General features: G+C 36.0%; 1 protein-coding gene across 9 annotated transcripts in view; it reads left to right on the top strand.

The window, feature by feature from the left end:
• The window catches only part of STAG2 (stromal antigen 2), an 83,387-nt gene that overhangs the window by 23,216 nt on the left and 41,543 nt on the right, over positions 1-18,628 (top strand). For 8 of the 9 annotated variants that reach the window (XM_026089564.1, XM_026089565.1, XM_026089566.1 and 5 more), the window contains 2 exons: positions 15,546-15,690; positions 18,132-18,210. In XM_026089564.1, coding sequence (XP_025945349.1) covers positions 15,647-15,690; positions 18,132-18,210 — 123 coding nt within the window. In that variant the 5' untranslated portion in view covers positions 15,546-15,646. The remainder of the gene's footprint in view (positions 1-15,545; positions 15,691-18,131; positions 18,211-18,628) is intronic. The other variant, XM_026089559.1, reaches the window with a different exon arrangement.

The raw sequence follows: 18,628 nt of genomic DNA, 5'->3' as shown, positions 1-18,628 counted from the left end.
CCTGTTTGTAATTAGAATTTTAAAATGTGCATACTCATTTGTGCTGTGATAGTTAAATATACAAATACTCTAATAAAAAGAATGATTAAACCTTCATTGCTATAGGATGTTACTTGTAGTCTGTAATCATCCTATAGTTAATACATTATTATATTGTCTATATAGAGAAAGAATACCATTAAATTATTTTGCTCAGAAAGAAGAGATTAATATTTGTATGTGCTACAGCGAAACCTGATGACGTCCTATTAGGCCTAAATTGGTAAGGTGTCCTTTGTAGGTTGGCTTTTTCGTAGACAGCATAAAATGCCAGAATTATTTTCTTAACTCTGTCCAGGGTATTATGGTTTGTATGTACTTATTTGTGAGAAAGCTGTGTGGATAATAACTTAGAGTACTTCTTATTTCTCTGTCTCACTGCTGCAAGGGTGGTAAAGGTTGTGCAGGAGCTAGTCGTTGGAGTGCATGTTTGCTGTGTGTGAACTGAGTGTTAAGCTTGATACCTAATTGTCAATACTTATCATGCTTTTTCATTTTTATTAATGTGTGTGGGGGTTGTGTTTTTTTTGTTTTGTTTTTTTTTGAATATATGTGGGTCTTCTAACTTACTGGAGTTGATTCTCTGGTAGACTTGTGCAGTGTTCTGCAAATCAAGTGATACCTTGAGTTCTTCTTTAAGCTTTTTTGACTTTTTTGAAGGACTAAAGCAGAAGAATGACAGAGTTGCTGCTGTTTCAATAGTGGAATGGTTAGAAGATGTTTTCACTGTATTTTTAGCCCTTCAAATACTCTAGCTATGTTCCTAGGCCATCCTTTACCATTTAAGTTAAATTCCCAAGTAGCTAATTATTACTCATTCTGTGGTCCATCGTCAGTCTTCTCTGAACTTACCTTTCTTTATTCCCTCCCTTCAGCGAAGACTTTCAGAAAAGGAGTTTTACTAGTTTGTTTCTTAACAAGTATATTTTGCTAAGATCGACTACAAGAAGTTCTTGCATGCTTTTCTATTTTTTATTTTCTTGTTTTCCTAGTGGGCTGTGTATTATACAAGATTCTGCAATTCCAGAGTAGTTTTTAAACTTAGTACATAAAGTCTTAAGTTAACTCATGTAGTAATTTATGTTCTGTAGTTAATATTTTTGACAGGCATCTGTTTCACAGGAATGAATTGGTAGCAACTCCTAAAATGTCTGTGTTGACTGTGTAGAGAATTGTAGGAAAACTGGCATTCTAAAATCTTAATTATAATTGAATCAAGTGGGCTGCTTTATGTTAACCCATCTTTTCTTGGAAAAACTTCCTGAAATTGCTACTGAATTTTATCCAAAAAAAGGAGGTTCTTTTTTTGATGGATTGTTTTTCTCTTGATCTTTGAGTTTAAAGGGAAAATATTCTTTTTTCAGATGCATCCTAAAATAAATTTAGAGGAAAAAAAAGTATGCTAAGATATGCAGAAAGAAGGTTTTTAAAAAAACTGATATGTTTTTCTCTATTATTGCTCTTGTCTCTACTTTTGAACAGCAGGCAAAAAAACATGGCTCTGATTGTTGGTTCATTTTAGGTTGCTTGCAAGACTAAATTCATAGCATTTAATGATCTGGGATTTTCATACCCTAGGGCAAGATTATAGTAAGTGGAGGTCAAGCTGAACAACCGCCAGACCTAATTTACACTCAGATAAAAATGTTCTTGTCTAACAATTAAATTGAATGCTATTGCCTCTTTCCCTAACTTTTGCTAAATCTCAGTTTGTATTGTTTCGAGACCAAGATAGTCTGATGCCAAGTAAAGATCCTCCGAATGGAATATTAGTCTCGCCCTTCTAGTTTATGAAATTGTACTGTATCAGGTATCAATATTAATGGCACACAGCATGTTTGTTTTGGAGGGGATATGAGACAATCCAAATAGAACATTTTTTTAACCTATAAACTTTCCTTAATATAGAGTCTCTAAGAAAGAAGCACTCAATAAAAAGTTACTTCTTCAGATCAATTGATTTATTAGTAACCTGTGTTTTACTGCCTATGTAAAAAGATCATGACCAAAATAATGAGTTTTTTCAGATAGGTTATGTGAGGAAGAAAACTTTATAGGTTACTCTGATATAGGATACTCTAACTTACTACCCTTAAAGATGTGTTTGGGTAAATGAAAGATGGTAAATAAGTTTTAGTTGAAGTGATGTGATGACTATTCATTATGTGTAGCTATTTTGTCAGGTAGCATTAACTTCTAGTTGCATGTAAATATAGGAATTCCATTTAAATTCCTGAAAATTTCAAGTGCAAACCAATTTGAAATAAGGTATTGTACTTGTAATCCTGATTAGCAAGTAGTACAACAGTATGAAAATTCTATACTGCTGTTTAATTGTAAAAGCAATTCTAAGTATTAAGTAGCTTTTTGAGTAAGCAGAACATAAAGTTGGCGTTTTGCATTACTAATGTAAAGAGATTAATATAACATAGCTTATTGCTGATCCAGTGTTCTTAAGAAATCAGTGCTTTGGGCATTAAAATCATATAAGAAAGAGTGCTACTTGATTATACTTCAGAATGCCAGGTTGGGGGGTGTGTGTGTGTGTGTGTGTCTGTGTGTGTGTTTTGTTGTTAAGGTATTTTAAATGTGCATGAACTCTAATCCAGTTACTTCATTGTCAGTTTCTTCCCCTTTCCCATCATATATAGCCAGGCCTGTAATAAGTGATACATATATATAATATATATATTTTTCCCAATTAGGCCTTAATTTCAGGAGCTCTGAAGTGGCTGTAAGTAGCAAGTGATTGTACAGAATTCTTGTCAGGTTAAAAACCTTTTTACTTGCTATTAAATTTTATGATTACATGTTAGAATCCTGTATGGTGATAGCAATCTGTTGGTAGAAATCCCTTTTGAGAATAACGTTAGCCATAAATAAGAGCAGAATCTGCTGAATTCAACACAGAAGTACTGAATAATTATGTAATTAATGGCTAACAAATAAAGTCAAAGAAATGCTGCTCTTGAATAAGTAGTTATAATAACCAAATAACTTAATATGGGGAATTCAACTAGATTTCATTTTTGTATTTCAGAAACATAAACATGCAGTTTAGAGAAAGTATATTGACTGTTACTCAAGCATTACAATATTTTAACAGCGTACAACATGGAAAAAGGAGTAGAAAGACCAAAGCAATCTAAAAGAGGTATTACCTTTTTTAAATAATCACTCTTCTTTTTTAAAATACTTAGTTGTTATTAACTGCAAGAAGGTAGAGAAACTAAGGTGAGACTGAAAAAGAAAAGCCGTTTATGCTTAACAGTACTTCTGTGTTTTCAGATGTTGTTATCCATTTCTGGTTTGAGAGGAGTGTGAGGAGATGGGGAATATGTATTCATACAGCGCAGAGGAAGAGAAACCTTTGTTAAGAGTAGCAATGCAGTTAATTGTGAAACCACAAAAACTGTTGGGGAAGACTTGGTGACAGATACAGAACTTGCAATCTAGCAAATTCTTACTGTAAGAATTAGAGGTAGTTTCAAACTGATAACAGTCAAATGTGATCTTCAACTGAAAACCACAAGAAGATGATGCAGTTCAGATTCTAAATCAAAAGCTGAAACGACAGTGGGCGACTGAAGCATTTTTTCATGCCATTGTTGGACAACTACAGCTTTTGATAGATGTCCTCTCGTGACTCTTACCGTGGCAGTTGACAGTTTTCCATGCCTCTGTTGGAGGTTACCACCCATGTAATGTAAGTCAGCAAAGTGGGATTTGTCAGCTCTTCAGTTTCTCCCCATTTACAGTTCAGGATATTAGCTTTAATCATCAATGAAGATGAGTTGTCATTAATAGATCTGACTGTAAACTAGAGCATATGAAATGTGGAAACATGTTCACTTTCCCTCTTCCCCTTCCCTACCCCCCCCCCCCTTTTTAATGCAGTGATGATAATTGGTGTAGTTAGGGGTGGGTTGGTTTGTTTGCTTGCTTAGTCCCTTCCCCCCAGCTAGTAACCTGTCAAAAGTCTTAGGGAGGAGTAGTTCAATAGTAAATGTCTTTGAATTTGTCACACAAGATCACAAGTACTAATCTGCTGTGCAAATTAAAATACAGTTACTGTAAATACAGTCAGCACTGCAATGGAATGTTAATTTACATTATATAAATATTTACTGACTACCTTTATAGTAGAGAAAAGTGGTTCGTTGGTATGCCTTGTGCTGAAGGAGTTGGTAAATTATGTCAAATAAAAAGGGTGTTCTTTTTGTGTTTAAGGTATGGTGAAAATAACAGTTAAAATGCTTTGCTTATGCCCAAGATTGCATTTTTGTCTCAGCTGCTTTAAAAAAAAAAATCCTTTAACATGTGAGATTTTTCATCTGCTTAGGTGAGTGTATCCATAAATGACTGTGATACCTCGGAGTCGCAGAAGTCTTCTGAGAGTTTCGTGGGTCTGCTGAGAGTTTCATGGAATTCGAAGAGTATGGCGGCAATTCTCTGAATTCAGTTAAATGGCACTGTAGGGTACACCCAGTTCCAGATTTTCTTTCTTGGAGCGGGGGAAGGGGGAGGAATTGCAGCACGTGTAGCTTGTTTAAGAGACATCTGGCACTACTGCTCCTTTATTTTTTTATTTTTTTTATTTTTTAAAAATAAGCAGAAAAAAGGCCCCACAAAGAAGGTGAAGGTAACTAGTTTACCAGAACAGCGTCTACTGTCTTGCTGAACTAGTAAGTGCTGAAGTGGTGGTTTTAAAAATATTTTCTAGGTATTTAACATTACTTAACTGAAATATTTACTGCAAAATATGATACTTGCATAATATAACCAGTAAATTTTCAACTAAATACAAATTTAGCTGTAGGCTGTAACTGCCTTTTGGAGCAGGAGGGAGTTACTAGTTTTATTGTCATTATGAACTTATTCAAGAACTAGCATCTAAAATGGGTTTAGCTTTTTGACAGGGTTTCCCTTCCCCCCCCCCCCCAATTAAATGAAGAAACCTAAGTTTTAATTTTGGTAGTTTTAACAAGCTGTACACTTTATGTTTTAAATCTCTGTGGAATGGATGTGCTCCTGTATCCCTGAGATGCCTTATGCACAATATTTGAGAGACTTATGGGAAGGTATTTCAAAAGGAAGAGTCCTACTGTCCTTTGCTTCAGAATATTTTTTTTTACACATCAGCAGTTTCTCATTATTTGTCAGCTTACATATTAAAATGAGCTTGATCTTTAAAAATGTTTTTGACAATTTGGGTATCTTTTTCTTCACATTAGCTTTTATAAAACAGGCATAGCATGTTACAGCTCTGCCAGTTGGCATAATTCATTACCTGCCACAAGTAAGCAATTACAGAGTTCAAAGAACTTATTGATTTTAATAATGCCAATATTTTTGCAATGTTTTTAGGATGTATACAAGTGGACAAGCTAGTTTTCTGTGGATGTTTAACGAAATTCAATAGCTAACTCCAGGTCTCCATAAGTGAGCTTTCAGCACCAGTCTTCTCTCCCATAAAGCTCTTTTTCCTAACTTTATTTATTTTATTTATTTTATTTTTATTTTTTAAGAGAACTGTTTTAGGATGAATAGAGAAAAGGGAAGAGAAGGCTTTTTGGACTTGATAGGGGGTGTGTGTGTGTGTGTGTGTGTTTTTTTTTTTTAATCTGGTAATGACTTCATTAATGGATTGTTAGCACTCTGCATTGTGGATATATTCAGTTCTCTAAATTGTGTGGGGGAAAGCCATGCAGATCACAATTGCTGTTTCATATAAAATTAGTATTCAGTGCTGCAAATCTCTGAACAAATCAAGTGGGATTTTAGCCCAAATGTTATGAGGAAGAACAGGAACAAATGTTGGGTATTAAAAAATCTTTAAGTTATGACTGATGATGTACAGGGCACAGATGTTCTGAGGTTGGCAGAATTACAAGAATAACTTTTAAATCCAAAGATAAGATTTTTATCTATATTTCTTCTGGTTTAGAGGTGAAAAAACTTCTGAATACATGAGTGGTTGCTTGATTATTATTATTATTTTTAAGACTGATTTAGATTGATCTTTGAAAGGGCCATAAGCCACTCTTGACAGCTAAAACCAAAGGCTTTCATACTGCTTGATTTGGATGCAGCACGATATTTTTTCCTTCTTTCTTAAATATTCCTTTCCAATACTAATGGCACAGGTTTAATTGTGTCATTTAATTGTCTTCTGTGCTAGTAGGTCTGCCATTTGAGTGGGGGAGGGGTGGACAGCTGCTGTTGATTATTTACCTCTGTGTTTGTGTAATGGCAGTTTTGGGAACTTCACTATAAAGTTTTATACTGCTGTTGTGCATCTCATAATGACAGTAGTTACCCAGCTGAGAGCCTGGTAGAACAGGAGAGCATGTTGCATGGGGGTGCAGAAGCTGCTGTATTCCTGCAGGTGGTCCCCAGGGAATCTCAAAGTGATGCCTTCTCTCTAGTCCAGGATTAGTGAGCCGTGATAAGGCCTGTTCCTCAAAGGAGAAGCCGAGCTGGGTCGGGGGGAGTAGAAAGATGGAGCATGAAGAGAAGGGAGCATGGCAAGGGCTCAGCAAATACGAGAAAATTCAGAGCTTCAGAGAGTTTGTGGTTGCCTCTTCTGCAAATCAGGGATGATACCTACTTGGTGCTCCCCTCTTTTTCCTTTTCAGAAGATACATTTGGGTGTATGTGAGGAGGAAAACTTCACATGACAGCTCTGTACTGGTGAAAGCTTCTCTTAAGTGTCTGTTTTGCCCAAGTCTTGTGATCAAATTATAGAATGTATCATGCAGGAAAATGTAAGAAAGTCAAAGTGCTTGTACAAATATGCAGTGAGTTAGACTCAGCCAACACTGGCCTTCTTATTTTAGAGCAAGGCCAGGAGCGATCAGTAAAAGTTACACTGTCTGCTGTAGGTGAGTCTTGATGGGTAGAAAACAGCTACCGTTATACCTGGATAGGTTGTAGATTAGGTTGTCTGTAGATCAGACACATCTGAGTTGGTTCCATGCACATTGATTTCCCCACCCCTCCCCCATCCCTTCTTCTTTAGATCCAGTCAGACTAATTGTTTGTCCTGTGCTTACTCTTTATTTGTTTCTGTGCTGAGCTTAGTCTCTTCAGTTTTCATCTGGAAGCAGTTCAGCCATTTTTATGTAGCGTGAAGCTTCAGCTAATAAACTCCAGTGGATCTCAGCTGACAGAACACAACCAAACTGATTTTTTGCTTCTCGCTTCCTACCTCAGAATGCTTGGGATCACAGTGCAGAGAAACTGGGCTCTTCAAAGGACTATCCAAAATTCATTATGACTTGGGCTCATATGAGCTGACTCTGGGAGACGTGCATGAGAGGTTTTGCTTTCCACTCCTCGCTAGTTCTATTTTATGGGCTTTTCCCTTATTTGGGATATCTAATATTTGACTATTTGTCTTATAGTAGCAGCTGATGCTATTGTAGTACATAGTATATAGGCCTTCTTCCAGAGTATATAATAGGAGGCAGTTGTTTTTAGAACGGCCTAAGCAAAGATGTGAGCACAGAACCTTAGTGATCTGTTTGGCTGGAATTTTCAAAGAGGAAAATCTATATGGTAGGAGGGGAAGCAGAGACTCCCACTAAGTGAGGCAACTTGCAGGCTCACATTGATCAGTAGAAGAACAAAAAATAGAACTTGCCAAATGCAATATCTTGTCTGTTGGAAAACCGTACCTCTGAGTGTACTGAAGCAATTTATTGCTGTTCACTGCCCATTTGAACAACGTTAGTTTTGTTTGAGTCTCATCTTTACTGTGTAGCTGGTTACCTGCTTGCTGTGGACAGAGGGTCTGCATTTAATCCATATCTCTTACAGGAGTGAAAATCTTGAGGAGTGCAAAGGCCTATGTTTTTAAGAGATCAGCATGAGGAAGGATATATTGATCTATTCCATGGTTTAGTTTGGAAATTTTGGACAGTTAGGCAGTTGAGAGTTATGCTTGCCTTGTATCCCAAACTAACTTGTCTTTTTGGCTTTTTTTTTTTTTTTTTTATCTTGGTTGTCATCTGACTTGGCTTTTATTCTTCCTAAGAGCCTCATTTTCCACACAGACTGCAACATCTGGAAGCCATCTCTTGGGCAGGGAAAGATGTGACAGATAAACTGAGCTGTAACTTCTACTTCTGTTACTCTACCTGTATTTTTTTTTTTCTTTATTTAATCTTGTATTAAAGGAAAGACATCCAAAACTGTTCAGATATGTGGGAATTTTAGGTGTTTTTTAAGGAGCTCAGGATGAGTAAGGAGAATATTGTTGGGCAGCACTATTAAAATTAATATAGGTAATTTTCCTTTAATAAGGGTAATACTTGATTCACTTTGCAGTGTTTTGTGATACTTACTAATCATTTTAAACTTAGATGTTACTGGACAATGTGAATTATAATTATATGTATAAATTCTTTACATGATTTAAACCACGAAATATTTTGTAATATAAATACATTATTAATTTCATTGAGGATATTGACATCATTGATGTTACTTTTATGAGTAATCATGTAACTGAAGCACTGTAGCAAACTCATTTCCTTCTAGGATAGTTGTTGCACATGTTTACTCAATAAAACCAGCAGAAGTCCAACAAATATTTTTAAGGAGAGGGGGACTATTTCATGGCTAAGTTGAGGCTGACAGCATGGTACAGAGGTTCTTATATATATATATATATTTTTTTTTCCCCCGTATCTCCAGACCTGCTGTAAAGTCTAAACATTCATTTAGGCTTTATCCTGCCTTTTTTTCAGATGCCTTTTAAACTTTTCTTTTTTTCTTTTTTTCTAAATAAAACCTGTTTAAACTCGTTAAACTGTGAAAATATTTTGCTCCTCTGTTTCTTCTGTTTGCTGGTTTGTGCATTATCTTCAGGGACCTATGTTCTTTGTGTGTTTTGACCTTTTCCTGGCTGGTCTCTTTTTGAGGGCTCACTTGGACAAACTTGTGGCCTGGATGGGTTGTTCTGGTGGTAAGCAGCATAGGTGTGCTTCTTTTCTGAAGGCCAGTAAGAAGCAAGTTGTTAGTATTAGTTAATGTGCAATCTGCTGTATAATGAAAATATAGGAAGCCTCATGAAAAGGAGCAGGGGGAATGCTTTAGAGAAAGGGCCAGCCAAGGCCAGGCAGATGCCTGATARCTATTGGCAGAACATGCTGTCTCACAGAGTGCCCAGTCCCGGGCTCCTTGAGGGCTGTAGATTTACCTGTGTTTACCTGAAGGGCTGCTTCTAGGCATCTGCAGGTAGCCAGTTGCAAAAGTGGGAGCCCAGCAGAGCTAGCACAAGGTCTGGGCCTTACCACTTACTGCCTATTTGAGAGACGCAGAAGAACAGCCTGTTTGTTATGACCCTTCACAAGAGAAAGGTATGAGCATATAGCAGTAACTATTCCAGGGACTCAATTTTGCCATTTCTCTCTTTGCTAGGAGCAGTAGTCAGAAAAATGGATCTCTGGCATTACCCATTCTCATTGTATTCCTTCCTCCTTGGCAGCAGAACTCTGCCTCTTCTGTTGAGGCCTTGATATTACAACTGAACCAATGCGACCTGAGCTTTGTCAAAGGGGTGGATTGCAGCCACCTCTGTTGTATTGCATCTAGTGGTTTGTATGACTTCAGGATGAGCTGATTCGATGGAGTGGTAATCATGCCAAAAAAAAAAGGGGGGGGTAAAGGATAGTTTCATTTTCAGAATTTTCTTTCTGTTGGATCAGTTGACTGCTGGAATAGAGAAGGGAGCAGAAACTTTCCTGTGTGTTTGGGGAGTGGGAAGGAGGACCAGCACTTTCAGCAGCAGCCCACAGTTAGAATATTTCAGCTGTGTCATAAAAGCATGTTCTAAGATGGCTCTTTCCCACTTAATCAGCAAACATATTTCATGAATCAAAGAGCAAACCATGAAAATTGAATAGAGGGCCAGGGAATAAAAATAGTACAGTGTGGTGACACAATATCAGTGGCCACCATCCTTTAAAGGATGAAAAAAGTGAGATGTGTGAACAGAAGTGCCAGGGGAGGCAGGAGGGAAGAGCTGGAGATGTAGAAAACATTGATTGTGAGGAAAGAGGTTGAAAAGATAAGACCTGTATAAATTAGGTCATTTAGGTTTTTTATGGAAGTGTTAAGTGTTCAGTGACTTTGGCACCATGAAGTGTTGTTATTGTGTATAAAGACAGTGTTGCTGCTTATAAGCATGGAAGAATGCAGATGGATGATGTCTATTGCAGGTGTAAAGGAATTACAAGACTTATTTGTTAAGCATACGGCACAAAAATAACTCTGCGTCTAAAGATTTTAATTGCATTACTGTTCAGTTTAGTCTTGATTATGCTATCGTAATGTGATCAAAACTGCTGATATGGTTATAACTAAATTGTATTAAAATACAATTGTTACAATATAAAATGCAATTTGAAGTATGTTTTCTGTATTTTACTCAATTACAGAATTGCTTTAAAGCTTGATGGCAGTTGAAATACTAGGGTCTGCAATATTAGTAGAAATAACATACCCTTTCAGGCCTGTAGGGAATGTGTCATACACTTGCTCAAAATCTCACTTAAAAATTTACTGTATAGCCTTACTCTAATATGAATGCAAATGTAATATGAGAAGCATATTTATTACTTGGAAACTCCCTCCACAGCCATATTTTATAAAACAAAAGTCTAGACATACTCTAGTCTGTCTCTCTGAGAAAAGGAGTGTGGGACATAATATTGTTTATATCACCTTTCTCTACTAAAATAGTTAAAGGAAAATATTTCAAATACTTCTGGTCCTTGATTTACATTTTCTCCAGCTAGCATTTTAACTATTGTTGCTGCGTAATTGGTTCTGAAGCATCAGCACCTCATTCGCAGATAGATAAATAATTTTAGGATGAACTTCTTCAGCCGCTATCATTTCTATAGCTGAGTGCATCACAATTTTAGAAGTCCTAATCTTCTGAATTAAGGTGGTAAGGTCTTTGTTTTTACAGATGTGGAACTAAATTAGGGGGAAAAAATTAATTTGCCTCTGAGCAGTCACTTTACATCTCTTGAATCTTTATTCTGTCCATGCAGCCATTTTTAATCTTTGCATTTCTGCCTTGCCCATTACTGATTTGTCCTATAAAACTTCACATAATTGACTCTAAGGAAAAAACAAAACAAACCAGAAAGATAATAAGATAATTTAAAAAAAAAACAAAAAAAACCCCCTTTAACTGAAGCTCTTTCCTGTGAACTTGTTAAGTAACTCAATGTACTGTATTTATGTGAGTGTATGAAATGCAGATTTCTGGGACAAATCTCCTGATTCTTCATATATTTTGTGTGTATATATATATATATGCTGTATTTTAACAAAGGCTGCTGGCTGAATAGTATTAATGTTTGTTTAGCCTCTTTGTGCATATAATAAAATTGTCAGAGGATGAGTAGCACTCAGCAGCTGTTAATTGTTTTATGTGTTACTGTGTGACTTGTGCTGGTGTATTTTGCCAAACTTTTGCCAGAGTTCAACTTCTGCCTGACATATTTGAGTTAAAAGTACCACCACACCTCAATTACTTGTTTATGCATTAGGGAAAAACGTTCACCTTTTAAATCAGTTTCTCAGTGAAGATTCATTCTAGTTCTTTATAGTGCTTTGTGCTTAGCTTGCTTCCCACCCTCCCCCCCGCCCCCCAACGCTCATCAGTCAAAATATTTTAAACTGTTACATTTAAAGTTGGCAACATCATATGAGATTAGTGTCTTTGGATTCCTTTTGTTTAGTTTTTTTATTTCGTTAGCATTTGGTTGGTAAAAACTTTACATGTAAAGATACAATAAAGGGATGCATTATCTCTGCTATTAAAATATATTTTGAAATTCTGCTTCCTTTTTTAGAACTATATGCTGAGAGTGGTCATACTACAGCTGCCGGATGCGTTTCTGTCTTTAGAAAACTCATTGAATCAAACATGTTTATGTATTTTTTCCAAACAAGAGGCAGGAATCTTTTGGTGTCTCTGTATAATTTAAATACAAATCTAAAGGAAACGGGACACAATATTATTGCTGTTTTAGCAATCTATTATAAAGTTTATTGCATAGAAATAACTAGGTCAACCTCTGGATGACCTGTCTTTCGGATTTTCTTCAGTTAGCTTTAGGCTAGAGCTCCACCTTGTGATCTTTCAGCAGGATACATTTTCTTTTTAAAAGTTAATAATTTAATTATGATTTCACAAAGTTGAGTGACTTTTTGAAAGTTTTCATAGACTTACAGAGAGACTTCAGTATAAACTTGGGAAATTTAAAGCTGGAATTGTGTGAATGTGCAAACAGGCAAAAAAATCTGAAGAGCTGCTTTTCATGATACATCCATTTTAGTTTAGGCAGATTTAACAGCTATTAAAAGAATGTGCTTATTAAAGCACATCATTAGATAATTTAAACTTTTGCTGTTTGGAATGGCATCTGCAAGAGTTTCTTTTGTTCATTTGCATTATGATAAACTTGCATGTATTATAAAAGTTCTAATGGGATGCATGTATGGACAGTTTTCCTCTTTCTCAACAGCTTTTCATACCTGGCTCTTTGAATGAATCATCAAGTATGTGCACAAAGAGAACATGACTGACAGTCTTTTTGAATTTCCAAAAGGCATTTGCTGAGATTAAGGATAATAGAGAATGATCAATGACAGTCATTTCCAATATTAAAACTAGAGAACATCAAATAAAATCAGGAAGTGATAAATTCAAAGCAAAGAACGTGTTTCTTTGCAGTATGCAAATAGGCTGTGGAAGTTCCTGTGTGGGATATCATGGATGCTGAATATTGGGTTTGAAAAGTAATTGAAAAAGTAATATTCATGCGGGGGGGAAAAATATTGATTAGAGGCTATAAAATGCAAAGACAGTCTGTTTGGCTTAGAAAATGCCTGAGTTATTTCTGGATGCTGGGAGGATATTCAGGGAAAACATCGCTATAAGAACAAAGCAAATGTCTTCCCTGGGCAGCTTCTGTTGGCTGTTTGCCATTATCGTTTCTATAGCTGAGTGCATCACAATTTTAGATACTCCTTATGTAAAACTTTTAAAATTATCCTTCACAGGGATTAATGTGCAGGGGTTTTTGGTCATTCCTGGGGCCTGAACCTGATGATGCGGGAGAACCCTTCTTGTCTTACCTCATGTATTCTGGGAAGGCATTCATCTGTAACTCTGTTGTTTTCCATAATATCAATATATAGTTTGTTACGGTACATTATTCATGAAATCTCATGAATTCTGGAACTTGTATTGTAGCACTCATGAAGGTCAAGTATCTTTTTCCTTCAAGAAAAACGATTCTTGAAACTTCAATCTTAGTAGCTGAACTCTTCAGCATCTAGTAAGAACTTGATATTTCTTTTGTGTTTTGTATGAAGTGATTATGCCCAAATAATGTCTTATTTCCTTTTCCTGTGCTTGTCTTAATATGAATGGTCCTTACAGGAGATGCAAGTTGGTATAAGCTGCAGCCAACTAGTTTTATCAGGCGATTTATTTGACTTGTCTGATGCCGAGAATATATAACTTAATCATTTGCCCATCCTTTTTCCTAGTTTGTTATCAATTTTTTTTAATGTTTCTGTGATTGTATGGAACTGTTTTTGAGAATTATTTTTCCAAAATTTGACAGGTAATAAATTTGATCTGAATCTGGGCAAATCTTAGAAAAATTCTTGGCCTTGGTATACTTGGAAGAATTATAATCCAAAGTGTAGAGCATTTCACCATGTCGCAAAATGATAGTGTGGTTTTACTGAGAGCCTGGATGACCTAATAGCTCCTTGCCACCAAAGTAAGGGAGTCTTGGTCTTCCATCCCCTGCTCATGGCTATGCAGTTTGTTTCCTGTGCTTTAGCTCTGGATGCCTGCTGTTGAACCAGTTTAACTTGATGATCCAGGAAAAAAAATCTTGAGGTATATTTTGCCCATTTTATTGGGGAATTAAATCAGGTAATCCTGAATGGCAGAGCTTACAAAGATAATGATGGGGGAAGGGATGTTACCCTACCTGTGAATAATTGTTTGCTAGAGACAGTGCATAACCAAGCAAGAGAGTATGAATGGTTTTAGGGAAGGGAGGAAAGGAGTGACAAAGGCTGCTGCCATTCTCCAGGAACAACTTTTTGAAGCCCTGATGCTTTGCATCTTCTACTGTGTTCTGGATAGAATGTGTTTCAGTAATTGCTGACCATCTTGAGATGCACCGGCCTATCTCTGACCTTGTCTCTTTTTGCCACTAACTCTCTTGGCTCTGGTTTCTCTGTCTATGTTATTGTATACAGTGAGAAGAAAGAGAGCATGAGAAGTTCAGCATTCATGGTTTCTCTGATCTCTCCAAATTCTGGAAGCTATAGTGGCCCCTAGTATTTGGAAGAGGCACTTGCAGGAAAAAATCTACTGGCTTTATCTACAAGCTCAATTTAAATACAGTCTCTGAAGCATATAGCTACCACATGTTAAGCAACCTGTACTAAACATGCCAAAATTAAATCTTGCCTTCAAATACCTAGTCCCTCCAACAAGGTCTAAAATCAGTAGAGCTTCTAACTCTGAAGGTTCTTCCCCTTGCTGTTGCATCTTTAAAGTACCTAAACCTAATGTTTTCTTAATTTAACCATGTGAACTTAGCATGAGGCAGACAATTGACATGAAAGATTGTAGCCTGCATGGTTAGGTCTCATATTTGAAGCATTCAGTGAGGCTTTTTCCCCTAAACAAAGGAAAATCAGTTGGAAAAAAAATAGGTGGCAATAGTATAATTAATATAAAAACTAAACATTGCATTGTGTTGTGTTTTCTTGACAAAATGCTATGCTGATTCTAGTGTTTTTTTAATAAAATGGGGATAATCATGTCTTCCTTGATATTAGTTAGATGCATGTCAGCTGCTTTAAATGTTAAAACTGTTGTAAGCCTGGTTTATCAAATCTGGAAGACAGAGTTGTAAAACGGCTGGTTAGGTTATAATAACTTCTCAAAGAGCTTATCTTTGCAGAAAATGTCGTGAAAGTTTACAAATCAGAGGTACAAACGTGGTATACATAATGCACTTTAAATTTAAATTTAACCTGAAATCTGTGGTGATTTGTTGTGATTAACCAGAGTATGCTTGTGTTGATAGGACTGCTGGGCTCTGCAGTTGATTCAAACTTAATAACTTTTTATTTTGAATCCGTACCTGACTTGCAAGATGTTTATGAAAACTATTCCGGTTTGTTCGTCCTATTCAGAGAATGTTTTCTGTGTTATCTCTTACTGTGATGCCATTAACATTTGCTGAGATGCGTTGTGGTAAGATCATGGGAGGAGTCAACTATATAAAATCTTTATTTAAAAAGGAAGAAGCTTGGCTGGAAACAGATGGTGGTGGTATCTAATGTATTCTAGGTTATCAGCCCTTCCTCCCCTGCCCTCCCCCCCACGCGAGGAAAAATTTTCACTGTATTTAACTTTTTTATTATTATTATTGTTATTATAGAAATTGTCCATCACAAAGGAAGAAAAGCAAGTAAGCTTGTACTTCAGACTGGTTTTTGAATATCTTTCTAATACAGTGGTGTTCCAGAAGATGATAAAGAAATGATAGCAGCTCCAGAAATACCAACTGATTTTACTCTCCTTCAGTAAGTGCTTTAAGGATTTGCTGGTTTGATTTTTAAATGTACTGGTACTTTTTAGTGTTAATACTTATGGTGGGTTTTTTTTTTTTTTTCTTGCTGGAGAAAACAAAATGAGGGAATGGGGTTCTAGATTTTCTTTTTCCTATCAAGAAGTTGATAAATATAAAGCATTGTTTGATTTGTCTCTTTCAGTATTCAAAGGAAATGAAAATGGGCATTTTAGAAGTGCTTATTTTTGTTTTTTATTCTTTATTTTCAAATCCTTTTAAAGCTTTGCTAGTGTGGAAGTCATCACAACAGAAATATTTTTTCTCCATGTATAATGTATTTTTTGTGACCAAGTTCCTTGATGAGGAATACCAAAAACTTAAGTTTCCTTCATTAAGTTCTCCTCATAGAGAGACATTAAGTAATTGAAGTGTTAGCCCATAATAACTGAGGCGGTCACCTAATACTCACAGCACTCTAGTGCCAAAAGGTTTTGCTACTGCCAGTCTTAACTTCCCTTAGGTATCGGTTCCCAGGTGTTTGTGATGTCATTTTACTAGATCCCTGATCTTCCTACAATTTTTAAGAATCTATCTGATTTGCCAAAATGTAAAATCAGGACTAGATTACATTTTGGGCAGAGAAGTAAAATGATTAGTAGAAGTAGACTAACTTAACTAAAACAGGTTCCCACCTTTTCATTGTCAGTAGACATGAATTCATTTGATTTTTCTTCTGTAATTCACTTAAAATCCAAAAATACTTTCCAGTCTTAACTTCAAGTGAAAACACGGCAAGTCTACAAATCCTTAATTAAGAATATTAAGACTGTCCAGAATTGAGGCTATTAAAAAAACCCCATAATTTTGCAAATACTTAAAAGTATGAAATGAAAGTTTTTACTATTATTTTCAAAGCCGTCTAATGAATCCCTGAGAATAATCTTGTCTGAATTAGATCTATTCAAATGTAAAGCCTGTTAAGTTTTTCCATGCTTAGACTTTTGTTTGCTGCAATCTCACTTTCTCCACAGAGAAGAAGGAAAACAAATATAAGGGCAGCTAAAATAATATTTGAGAATTTTTGCAACTGATGGGTGCACAGTGACATTGCATCCTTTATCTTCTGCTTTCTGTATTTTTAGAAAGATTTTAACAATCAATCTTCAATGTATGTGTTGGGGTAGGGAGTTGTTTCCTTGGAAATAGCAAAAAATTTCTAGGTTCTGTGTAATGTCTGTCTTCGAAAGCTGCATGGATGTGTGAAGAATTAATAAGACTAAGATGACACAGCTTCACCTTCTGCAGAGTTTAAAAGTTAAGAGGAAAAAGCAGATGAGGTTTGGAATCTCAGCAATTGGTTAAAATAGTGTTCAATTCTTTAAAAGTCCAAAAAGATGCAAAGAAAAAGTTTTGTGTCAACTGGATTGTTTATGTAGGCTTTTTTCTTTTTAATGAGAAATAAACTGAAAGGAGAATGGTTTAAAGTAAAATATTGCTTATACAGTTGTTTATAACCGTTTTTGACTAAGTTGGTATAGTTCATTGCCTAGTGAAATGTTTGGAATTTGTATTCTGTCCTTGCCTACAAAACTAAGAGCACTTAAGAGGTTTTAAAGAAGAAAGACTTCTTGCCATTATTTGTAAATTTGGAGATTTTTCCAGTGCATATCAGAATGCCACACAAAGCTGACAAAACCAGAAATGCAAAATGTGTTACAAGGCAGAAAACTCCTTTTAGACAGTTTTACAAGAGTGAGAGACCTTAAGTTTTTGGATTATTTAAAAACATATATAAACACGTAGGAAGGGGTCTTCTCCCCCTCCCCTTCTTCTGCAATCTTTATGATTGCATTTTTAAATCTAATCAGGTAGTATACGTCAGAAATTTGTGATAGCAGCCTGAAGTCATTGTACTGCCTGTATATGTTAAAACAAGCTGTAATAACATCATTTAAGTTGTGTTTTAACAAGAAATGCAAAAATAGAGATTATATAACCTAAGCATTCTTCTATAATAACTCAGGTGATCCCCCCCCCGCTTAAACATAGCTGTAGATAGCTTTGGGGTAGAGAAACTTTACTGGAAACTCTTTTTTCCCCCCTTTCAACTGTATTCCCCCCCTACCCCCCAAACATGTCTGCAACTCTTGTCTGCTTGTTCAGTTTCTAAGAGGATGGAGGGTCTGCTGAGGCACTTCAGTTGTGAGGGAAGCTGTGTTTTGGTGTGTGTGGTTTTTTGTTTTTTGGGTTTTTTTTTTTTTTTTTCCTTCAAAGGGTAGGGTGTGAGTGCGAGGTATACTCTGTTCCTTGACAGTGGACTTAAACAGAAGGGGAAAAAAACTTATTTTGTATTGGAGTCTACTTAGGTTTACTGAAGGTATTATGTGACTTTGGTATTTTTAAGAAGGTTTCTGATGAAATGTGTAAATGGTTTCTGTCTTTTTATCCTTGCAGGGAGTCTGAAACACACTTCTCTTCTGATACAGACTTTGAGGATATTGAAGGAAAAAACCAAAAACAAGGCAAAGGAAAAGTATGTTGAGTTTCTGGGGACACTGAAACACTTACACTGTTACAAACTGAGAAGTTCAGCCCTTGTTTTGAAGCTGAATGAGCTAGGAATAGTTTTTGAAAATGCAAGTGTTCTGTGAAGAGTTCATATTTATATTTTTATTGAAGTGCTTCATCTTAAGTATTTGCAAGATACTTTCTAAGTATTACAGAGGCACAGGAAGAAAAATACCTTGATTATTCTCTGTGCGTGTGTTCCATTCTATACTTAAGCTTGCTTCTAATATATTACTTTTTGGTTGGTGTTAGTAATTCTGGCTCTCCTTTCATTTTAAAAGTGCTTGCACAAAACTAATCGCATGAGAAGTTCTTGAGCTCTCCGCCCTCTGATTGGCCTGGCGGCCCCTCTGCCCCGGCGGCTCTCCGCCCTCTGATTGGCC

The sequence above is a fragment of the Apteryx rowi genome, unplaced genomic scaffold, assembly GCF_003343035.1.
Source record: "Apteryx rowi isolate R43461 unplaced genomic scaffold, aptRow1 scaffold_82, whole genome shotgun sequence".
Taxonomy (NCBI): domain Eukaryota; kingdom Metazoa; phylum Chordata; class Aves; order Apterygiformes; family Apterygidae; genus Apteryx; species Apteryx rowi.
This window is presented reverse-complemented; position numbering and strand designations above follow the sequence as displayed.